Source organism: Alosa sapidissima, chromosome 14 (genome assembly GCF_018492685.1).
Source record: "Alosa sapidissima isolate fAloSap1 chromosome 14, fAloSap1.pri, whole genome shotgun sequence".
Lineage (NCBI taxonomy): Eukaryota > Metazoa > Chordata > Actinopteri > Clupeiformes > Clupeidae > Alosa > Alosa sapidissima.
Window position 1 is genome coordinate 19,356,401 of NC_055970.1, and position 11,423 is coordinate 19,367,823.

The 11,423-nt window shown below is 46.5% G+C and overlaps 1 protein-coding gene across 1 annotated transcript in view; it reads left to right on the forward strand.

Annotated features, from left to right (window-relative positions):
* The first annotated feature begins 1,211 nt into the window (after positions 1–1,211).
* ppargc1b (peroxisome proliferator-activated receptor gamma, coactivator 1 beta) overlaps positions 1,212–11,423 on the forward strand; it is a 56,427-nt gene continuing 46,215 nt past the window's right edge. Inside the window, 1 exon segment of the mRNA XM_042062192.1 lies at positions 1,212–1,310. Within this exon segment, the coding sequence (XP_041918126.1) occupies positions 1,230–1,310 (81 nt within the window). The 5' untranslated portion in view covers positions 1,212–1,229.

Below are 11,423 nucleotides of genomic sequence, written 5' to 3' on the forward strand. Positions count from 1 at the left end.
AATCACCAGCCCATGAGTTTGCCACAAATCGCCCGTCTCAGTCGTCAACCCGGGCACGGTCCGTTCATTATGGAGGGGGCAAAGTGTGTAGCCTGAGGGGTGGCAGTGAGTGACGGACCGGCTGATCCTTGCCTCAGGCCAGTCTATGATTGAGATTTCAAAGTGGGCATGCACACTGGCATCCTCCGTGCACGTCGTGCCATCTCTCTCACTGCAACAGTTATCATTCAGAACAGCATACCAGTCACAGCGTTGCTGTAGCCAAAATGTTCTGCTTGTGTCCATGCATGGACTGCAGTTTGTTTAAACACACATGTGACATATATCTTCATTAGAGAGGCTATAATTGCCATTGATTAAAAGCTAAATGATGTTTTGAGTAAAGTCCCATTTGTGTAGGCTACAGTGTCTAACAGAGGACACACAGTACACCTGGGTCTGGCTCAGCTCCCCAGGTGGCAGTCTTGAGTGAGATTATTGGCCACTAATGCCTGCCAAAGGGGGTTATATTTGGAACATCCTCTAGGAACAGGGCCCTTAGTAGTCCAGTACACTTGGCCAGCCTATCTTCTGCAAAGAAGTCATATTCTGGTAGTAGAATTGGTGTTTTGCATGAAATGTCCATAAGGATGCAATGTAATTGTGCCCATTGCCTCAGTCTTGACTGGACTTTCATGAACTAGATTTGCAGTAGGCTACTTCACACTCACGTGACCTGAAATCTTCTTGAGAGGTGCCGTCAGTCTACCAAAACATGCACTGTGCACAAGTGTCAGTCAGTGGGTTGGTGCTGGTGCATGATGGCTGTTGTGATATTAAATACATTTTCTGTCTTGATGATGAATTAATATTCATATCAGTCGTGCACATCCACAGAAAGCGTTTGATTGGTAACAGAATCCATAGCAACAAACTGCAGAGCTCTGCAAGTGTTTGCCGTATAAATGAGTCATCAGCAATGTGTTAGACTTCAAGCTGTTTGACTGGATAGGGAGTTGCACTGTGACAGAAAGACTTGGCATTTTCTTGCAGTAGTACTGCTATAGAAGCATAGATTTATGGTATTTACACAGTGAAATCATTGGATTTTATCACTCCATTTAACTGTGTAATATTTGATAACACCGGTGAAAGATTCTGCCGGGCGCCCTCATCCGGCATCCAAAAGGAATCGCAGCGGACCTGTATACTCCGCTCTCTGACTCCTCGGCTCTCATTCTCTCTAGAAGATGGCGGACTGCGCTTCACTGTTGGATGAGGAGCTCTCTTCCTTTGTCTTCAATTACCTGACAGAAAACTCCGGGAGCCAGGTAAGCTATGTTCGGATTCCATATGTGCAGGGGCAGGACTACATGGCTTGGGATTTATTTTTGCATGTTATCACTCGAAGCAAGGCGAAATATCATCAGCATTCAGGGACTGTCACTGTCGGCAGCGTCTCAGAGCTCTACACCAGCCGGCGTCTTGAACCACTGACGTCTGCGCTTCACGTGGAGTTTTGGGGATACTGTCAGATCGGAAACGTGGCCGAAAGGACAATTTCCCTTTTTAATAACCAGTTTGGCTGCAAAAGATGTTGGTGGCTTATTGGTATGCACGGCACGGAAGCGCACAAAACTTTTTGTCGTTAATCAGCCAACTTTATGAACGTCTCCAATTGGCAAAAATCACACGAATTTTGGAGACGCCGGACACGTGGGTGACAGTTTCGTGATCTTGACAAGAAGTTCATCTGTTGTTTCTCAGTTTATGAGTCACAGTGTCTTTCTCTGATAAATGGCTATGCATGAAATACACATAGAAAGTTACCAAAGCATCATTTTTGTAAATGCTGCATGCGAAGAATAGCGCACTTACGTTACCGCCGGTAGTGTGTACCATCCCACACGTATACCTGCCCATTAACATTAGTTTGTAAGGCTGATTGTTGTTGTTATGGTGTAAACAGGAGTGGCGTATTTTTCAACTTTGCTGTGCAGCTTAGAGAAGGATAAGCCCTGGCGAAGTGGATCCTAGCTTACCTAACGTTACCCAGCAGTGACTGGTCTGAAGGGAAGTCAGTTGTGTAAAGTTGATAATGTTAATGTGTTAGCTGCGGATGTCTTAAAGGAAGTATTATATTAAAGGGCCGGTCTCATGAGTTAGCTACCTGTTTAACAGAAGAAATCTCTTTTCATAATCGTTTGCGTAATCACTAATAGTTATAAAACATCCATTGTGTTGGGGAACGTGTCAAGGTTCGCTATCTAGCTGCTAACTCTTAACTTGAAGTTAATGTTAACGTTATACGGCGGCAAGAAATGTTGGCTGTAAGATGGGCAGTGGCTTGGTTAGTAAACGATTTGACAACGTTATGTCCATTTATAGACATTTTAGTCCTCTTTAAATCTGTGGCAGTTTGCATGTAGTCGAGATTACTTTAGACAGTGTGTTGGCTGCATCTCAAATGTCACGATAACAGTAAGTTAGGCTTATATATATTTATTTTTTTTGCGCGACAGTTCTGATTAATGGGGTCGATGCATTGTTACATTAGCCGATCAGTGTTACGCACACTGAATGTAAATCGTATGTCATGTTAGCATGGCTAAGTTAACTCAACGAGAACTGACTATGCTTTCGTGGAGCGGCACATTCATTAGTGTTAACGTTACATCAGGTAACTATTTCACTCAGTGATGACAAAAAAAACGGTTTAACACATAACTAAACGCATTGTCCTATTTTCTCGCTGTGTCCCCGAAACCGATCTTCGTGTGGTTAGAGGCAGTGCAAATGTTCCGCTTATTTGTTGGTCTTTCATGTCGTTTGAACTTGCTGTCTGGTCACTGTAATACTATCATCCTCGTGACCAGAGTTACAGAACACCGAGTTGGTGCAGTCATGTGCTTCGGGGCTTCTGGACGTAGTAGTAACGGAGGAGGAGGTGGCTCCGGTGACGCACAGACACGCTCGCTCCCTCCTCTCTTTCCCTCTACATGTGACTGCCGTCGCTGCTGCAGCAACGGAGATCACGACTAATAATTCACCATTCTTCTCCGGTCTAGTCTAGCATTTGGGATTGAAAGATCAATCCCGACAACAATAACTTGATCTCAGGGGTTGCTAGAATGCCCCGCGGACCTTGGATGGGGTTTAATTGACCATGTTTCCGATTGTGTTTAGTAAGGACCGGTTATGTCTGGTGCCCCCTGGTTTTTCACCGTGTAATAATCTTATTTCTCTCACACACACACAGACCATAGAATAAATGTAGTGGGCTCCTGCCTTTATTAGCGTGATGGCTATCAAAGTAAAAAAAAAAAATCGTTTAAACTATGCATGTGTACATAACAATTTTACAACGACTTAAAATCAATATGCTAGATGCAGGGCCATCTAAATTGGACACAACATGCTTCTGACGTGTACCCCAACACCATGTGAAAATGGAAGTTGTACATACTTGGAAGAGAACCTGCAAAAAGTGAGGAAATTCAAGGGAGCGCATCTGCTACAATTGCAGACATGCTTTACTCTACACTGCACTGTGTGTGTGTGTGTGTGTGTGTGTTTGTGTGCATGGCTCATGATTTTTGCCTGAGCTCTGCCTGCTAGACTACGGTAATCCCGCAACCTTGCCGATCATGAAACCTCCTGTTCTCTGGTTTCCGACCTGACCAGACAAAGAAACATTACACTGCACCAGATCTCCAGCTGCCTCATGCCCATTGTCTGTCTCTCCTTTTTTTCCCCTGTCCTGGTCCAGGCAGTCGTGATGCACCATGCTGCAGTGATGTGTGTGCTGCCTCTGTGATGGGGCTGCAGGTTTCACCTGGCCTTGGTTCTCAAGATCGTTTTCTCTTACACACACACACACACACGCAATCATTCAACCTGTGTGTGTGTTTCTGTATCTTAAGCTCCCTATGGGTTTCAGTCAACTTAAAGTCAGCTCTGAAGATCACTATGCATTGTTCAAGGTAAAGCTGAGTCGTACCCCCCCCAACACTCTGCCTGCCTTTGCTGCTTCTGTCTGTCAAGGTAGCAGTCAATCTTAGTAGGATTAAAATAGCTTTTTAAACTGGCATCCCTATTCAGGTTTGAATGGAAGTATATTATGTCTGTAAATAGCAGAGCCTGATTGAATTTAATTGTTTGCAAAACACAAACAGTACTGAGAATACACCAGGAGTCGTGGCTACAGAGTAGAGTGATATGATTCAATCAGACGGCCAGGCTTTTATGGCAGATAAAATGCAGGGCTGTTGTCTTATTGGTTTATGGTCACCATTTGGTATCACGTAACAGTGGTGTGTGCCGGACGCAGCACCTCCAAAGTTAACACGTTGGGGGCCATGTTTTATACTGCACTCCGTGGTGGGGAAGGCCTTTTTAAGTTTAAAAAATTGATACCCCCTCTGCAGACAGATGGCGGCTGAATTGTGGCTGCTGCTGCAGCACACAGCTGTTGAGGTAATTAAGACAGCCACATCCTCCCCCCAGACCACCACAGATCCATCAGGGGGGTGCCGCGTCTCACGTCAGCCCCTTGCTCTGGGGGAGACAGGAGCTGCCAAACAGGGTAACATGGCACTGGTTGGATTTGGTTCAGTTTGAGTTTACTGTAGTGCAGATGACCCATTTGGTCATCTGCCCTGTTGTACAACACGTGGGCTAGGGCAGTTATGATACATATGTGGACAGTCCATTGTATTCCATAGGCTATGTAGTCCCTCGTTTCCTGCCATTGTGATTGTGCTATTGTTTATTAATGTATGGCATTTCCTGTTCTGTTAAAGATCAAAGGTTCTGATCCTACTGGAATTTTGCTAGTAAAATTCCAATTCCGATGACCCCTACTGTCATAAATAATAAAGCAGCTGGGACTGGGATGGGGGTGGCGCCGAGCCTTATAGAGTTCTGGGCCATCTGCTGGATCCTGCCGCTGTTACGCCTCTGCATACCAATCCAGCTGCTTCTTCCACTATGACCGAGCGACGTCACACGCACCCACGCGGATCCGGCGTCACTGGTGTGGCCCTGAAATAGAGATCTCTAAAGGGTTGTCTGTGACAGGTCACATGAGCTGGACCCAGTTGTGCTGTGTGTGAACCTTCCACTTCCCTTTGGGCTGTCTGGAGAGAGGGATGTGGGTAGAGAGAGAGAGAGAGGAAGAGAAAAAGAGAAAAGAGGGGATCTGCCCTGCTCACACACTCTTGATCTGAAGCATAGCAAGGCTGTAGGCTGTGTTTTGCATGTTAAACAAAGCGTATTTGACTGTGCGGTCACACCGCTGCTTGGTTGTGTGCGTGTCTCCTCACGCCTGTTTGCTTCCACTGATGGATGTGTTTTGACCTCAGATGACCTTTCGAAATTGCTTAGCAATCAAGATGAATTCAGACAAGCTACTGTCAGTGTTTTATTAATGAGGTGTGTTCCTGTTACAGTGTGCGTGTGTGTGCGTGTGCGTGTGCGTGTGCGTGCGCGTGTGCGTGCATCTGTGCATCTGTGTGACCTCCCTTCTATTCCATGTGAGCCTGTAAAGGAAACTGAAATCCTGGTATTGATAAATGTTATGCACACAAGCAGCAGTCATCTTGGAGAGAGAGAGAGAGAGAGAGAGGGAGAGGGAGAGGGAGGGAGAGAGAGAGAGAGAGAGAGAGAGAGAGAGAGAGAGAGAGAGAGATGCACAGAATGTGAAAAATGAGGATGCAGAGGAGATTTGGGCATTCATTGAAACATTCATTAGGGGCTTGTTTACATGACCATATAAATCTCTCTCTCTCTCTCTCTCTGACAGTGCAGAATGTGCATCCCATGGTTGTTTGTCGTGTGTTGAATATGCAAAATAAAACAGGGACACAGGTGTACAGTCAGCTGCACAGAGACCACAAGCTCATGGGATGGTTGCCAGGCAACTCAGCACCCTTCTGGTCACCTTGCATCAGTCCCAGAGACCACACATTTGTATGTCATTTTTTGGGGGTTTTTTGGTCTTTGAGAAGTTGTTAATCAGGTGGACAGTCGTTGTGTCACTCTTCAAGTAACTCTTCTCCTGATGAAAGCTGTGATATCTGTCAGTCATCTGTCACTCTGTGTGTGTGTGTGTGTGTGTGTGTGTGTGTGTGTGTGTTCGAGTAAGTTAGCCCCCCCGCTATTTAGGTACTAAGTCGTCCGGTTTGATCTGCGGTAAGCGAGTGAGAGAGAGAGAGAGAGAGAGAGAGAGAGTGGGGAGGTTGGGGTAATTGAGGAGTTTGTTAAAGGGCAATTTAGCGGAGTTGGTGTGGGAGTGCTGTGGGCAAGCGTCCAGCCAGCTATCGTCCTGAATGGACACATTTCTCAGCGAACTGCACACGCCGGACCAAAGACTCTTGCATAATCGAATCTTAGCCATGTGTACCAACTTGGCAGCCAATGTGGAGCGTAAATACTGTGTGCGTAGTGTGTGTGTGTGTGTGTGTGTGTGTCTGTCTCTGTCTGTCTTGTCTGTCTGTATGAGTGTGGTGGAGGTTTATTGAGGGCATACAGTCACGTTACCTGGTCTCGCCTTTCTGTTGCTCAGCTCCCCTTTTGTAGTAGATGTTTTAAGGATGCACAGGCCACCATGAGCTGTAATGTGCGATCTCAAGTGTATCAATCCTACGGTAGACTCTGCGTCCACTGCGCTGTGCTAGTCTTTTTATTTCTCTTACCTAAGTTAAGTTACCTCAGCAGGCTGTACCTGTTCAGGATAGATTGGTATGTTGTCTGTGGACGACAGCCATTAAGGTGTGTTGCCCAATCACCTGGGCTGTTGGATCTGAGTTCCCTGACACAAGGTGAGCTGGGTTGGTTGAGTAGAAATTGCATGCTTGAACTTGGTGAAATATCTAAATATGGTAGTGTTTTTGGCACTTGATGAATGTTCAGCTGCTTAGACTGCTTCAGGTGGGTGCGGCACTTAAGGGAAAGCTCCACGTGTTAGGCACAGATTAAGCTCCTCTTGCCATAGCAATGGAGCACTGGGGGGGGCAGCAGGTCTGGACTGGCATAGGTCTACTCTACTGTGGGCAGCGTAGGAGTTGGCATCAGCAGGTCGTTAGTAGTTACACACGTGTTTGCCCCAAAGTTTGTGAGAAGGTGCACATGTGTGGGAGTGGTTCTGCTGTTTGCATGTTTTTGCTGAACTCTCTTGTTCCCTCCCTCTTTGAGAGGAGTGTGTGGTGTTTTGGTTATTGGCTTGGAAACCTTTGCGTACGTGTGTGTGTGTGTGTGTGTGTGTGTGTGTGTGTGTGTGTGTGTGTGTGTGTGTGTGTGTGTGTATGTGTGTGGAGCAACTAAGATGCCCAGCCACCTTTTCTGCAAGCCACTGCTGTGCTTGATGTTAATTAAGCAGCAGTGCTGCTGTGTCTGTTTCCATTGTGCATTGTTTAGGTAGTTGGCGTGGCGTTGGGAGGGTGCTGTTGCCAAGGAACACTTTTCCTCCCTAAATCGTGATATATCCCCAACCATAATTTTTGCCGCATCTCTTTGTGAACATGAAAGCTAGCATGACTGCTATTTATAGCCATTTTCACCCTACAAGTCACTGAAATGCTTCTGAATAAAAGATACATCCATCTTTATAAATAGGTTTCCGGTGGTGCATGCCTACACAAATTACACAGCGGCCCAGATAAGTACCTGACTCTGTCCCGCATCCTGGCTGGATCTGGCGTGGATGCAGCTCTGCAGTTGTGTAGGCGGTCGTCTGTGATGTCTGCAGCTTCTCGTAGCGCTCACATAGCCCTTTACACATAGCCCTTTAAGCTTTCTCATGATATGGTAAAAATTTTATGATCACTTCTAACGGACTCTTTCTGCTTGATTTATATTCTGAAAACACACAAGTACGCATGGGGCCTACATGCATACACACACTCTCACATACACGCACCCTCCTACCTGTTTATGTATGATCTATCAAATGCATTATTGATGTTTCCTGTTGATGTTTTTGTGAGGTTCAAGTGCTGCTGTAGTTGTATGTTTCTTATCACAGTAGGATGTAGGTACAGTTATCTTATCGCAGGACCGTTAACTAGCAGGACATAATCTGCCCTCTCCTGCTGAAATGGCAACTCTTCCAACCTGGATCTAAAGTCTCAACTGAATGGACCCTGGTGTTTTTTTTTTAAATTTTTATCACCAAGCCACTACTAAGAAGCCTGCGAGAAAGGTGTTCAGTTGCACAATAGTTCATGGGTACACACTGGGTTGCACTGCACACGCTCACACATTCATGAATGAACACACACATTAATTAAGTAAGGCAACACTAGCATAGTTATCATACTTTGCGCATGCGCACACACATGTTTTGTCATTCTTTATCCACACACACACACACACACACACACACACACACACACCACACACACACAACACACACCTGCCCCACCCCATGACCGGCAGCTCTGCCCAAATTATGAGTGTGTTCACAGCCAAGAGCATGTAACAGGAGTGTAGTGTGGCAGGCAGGAGGATGAATGCAGGAGAGGGAGCCAGTTTTGTGCTGCGACGGGTAAACATGTTGCTGGGGGCTGCTGGGATTTGGTTGACACTTCTAGGGCCTGAGTCATCATCAGGGCACAAGCCACTACCTGCACCCTACACCTGGGCAAAAAACTTTCCATCACACGGAGGGAGAGAGGGAGGGAGGGAGGGAGGGAGCGGGTTGATAATGATTTGGGGAGATAGAGAGAGATGGAGGAAGCATAGGGACGTAAAGACCACAAGGGGGATAGAGAGGGGAAGGAGGGAGAGAGAGGGAAGGAGGGAGAGAGAGGTGGCGGAGGCATGAGGACAGAGTGGTCACAAGGGAAAACAGAGGAATCGAGTGAGAGAAAGGGAGAGAGAAGAGAGGGAAAGACAAAGAGAGAGGGACAAAGAAATGGCAAAGGAAGAGTCCCCTGATGCAACAAAGCAACCCAGTGTTCCAACGCACAGTGTTCCGGCCTGGGACAACAAGAGGATTGCAGCCGGCGTTTCTATTGGGTGTCCGTTTCTCAGAGGAGGCTGCTGGGAGAACTCCTGACTTTCTGGGCCTTCTGCAGCCCCTACACACACATGCACACACAGTTACCACGTCACAATGTCACAGGCTCACAGCGTCACAGACTCAGGGGCAGACTTGTAAGTTTCCACTGTCTCCCTCCAGTGTGTACTGTATGTGTGTGTGTGTGTGTGTGTGTGTGTGTGTGTGTGTGTGTGGTGTGTGTGTGTGTGTGTGTGTGTGTGTGTGTTAGTGTGCGTAAACTGGAGTGTGTCTGCTAAACAGGAGAACCTTTGCTACCCAGCCCTTGCCAAGCAGGTGAACAGGGTGGGAATTTGACCCCCATCACACACAACACACTATTTCTCCCTTGTGCCCCAACCCCCCCATTGGTGTAAGTGACCTAGTTCAGTGAACCCTCAGCTTGGCAGGCTTAGCTACCGATAGCGTGACTACAGATTGAGTACTCTCTCCTCTCTCTCTCTCTCTCTCTCTCTCTCTCTCTCTCTCTCCTCTCTCTCTCTCTCTCTCTCCCCCTCCTCTCTCCCCCCTCTCTCTGTCCCTCCCTCTCTCCCCCTCTCTCTGTCCCTTCTCTCTTTTTTTCTCTCTCTCTCTCTCTCTCTCTCTCTCTCTCACTCACACACACACACCACACACACACACACCACACACACACACACACACACACACACACACACACACACACACACTCACACACACACTCAACAAACTTGTCTGGCCCCACAACCCAAAACATTAAGCGCTTTCAGACATACGTGTAAGACCGGAGTTCTGCCGATGTTAAACGGTGGGGCCGTATATCTGAATGACATAACCGGTCATATGGAAGTCCGAATTTACCCGGTGTTTATACTACTCCCCCCCCTAGTATTTCCTCCGGACATTATGTAAATGTGCTGTGTCTGAACGAGGAGTAGAACATGCGGTTAAATTCACACCTAGTGAGAGGGCGTGTTGGTGACGTTTTCTTTCGTGCGTCCATGTGTTAGATCTGACTTAAATGCCAGTGTTATGATGGAGTGGCATAGTGCTGTCCAGAAAATCTCCGACCTGGAAAGATGCAGACATCACGGAGCTACTGTCCATGAGGGCATACAACATTTTGATAGAACACCTGAAGGGAACGTTAGAGACACGTTAGCCTACAACTGCATGGCAAGGACAATTGAATTCAGAAGACTGAATCATCATAAGCAGAAGGCGCTGAAAAGGCAGTAGCCTACAGCGACGTCGTTGACGACAATAACAGGAGTATTTAATAAATTGTTAGCCAACACGGTTTTCTGTTCATTGATAGCCTTCCATGACCTGCTGAGCTCACTGATATTTGCTGAGCATATATGCCTAGAGAAAATGAAAACGAAGAAAACCCAACTTTGTTCCAAGCTCCTTACGTAAATGCAACACATGGGGAGAGGATGCTTTTGGAAAAAATAAACCATGAAAAAACGAACAACTTCACTGTTATTAATGTTAGTATTTTGTTTGTTGCTTAAAAACGTTTGTATGATCTTGAAGTCTTGAGTTAGCCTACTGAATTGGCTGGTAGCCTACCATAAAGTTTGTCCATGCTCTCGCTCTCTCCAACGCAAACCAGATTTGGGGTTCTATTCTGGTACATAATGTTGAAACAGATAAATGTGTTTATTTGAAGCACACATACAAATACTGTAGGCTAGGTCAATTTCAAGTGCGCACTTACGTGACTAGCTTACTTCAAGTATTAACCTATGCACAATAGATTTCTCTTCTTTAGCCTACATAATGCATAGGCTACATTTTGTAAACAAAAAGCAGCTGTGACAGGCAGCGGCCGCATATATTCTGCGTCATATCTCGCATCTTGTGAACTCTACAAGCCTCCACCCCTCACTTGACAACCACACAGAGATTCTATAATGTGCGTGTATGTCGTTCACACATACATCCGTATAAAGTCAGTATTAGGTCCGCAGGTTAGCATCATATCTGAATCAACCGAAGGGTAGGACCTCCGTTTGACAAACCTCCTCATATACTCCGGAGGTTATATCTGAAAGCGCTTATTCGGACCACTCACACCTAACGCCAATGTCATAACCTTACCAGCCTGTGTGTGTGTGTGTGTGTGTGTGTGTGTGTGTGTGTGTATGTATGTGTTTATATGAGAAGGTGCATGAAAGTACTTGAAAGTGCCTCAGCAAGGGTGGGGCATGAATAGGTAACCCCCCCCCCCCCCCCCCCACACACACACACACACACACACACACTGTGATAGTTTGGAATTTTACTATAGAGGTGTTGAAACACTCGCCCGTGCCTGTCACTTGTACAGGCATGTGTGCAATGTGGAGATCTAGCTAGGTGTGTGTGTGTGTGTGTGTGTGTGTGTGTGTGTGTGTGTGTGTGTGTGTGTTAGTCTGACAGT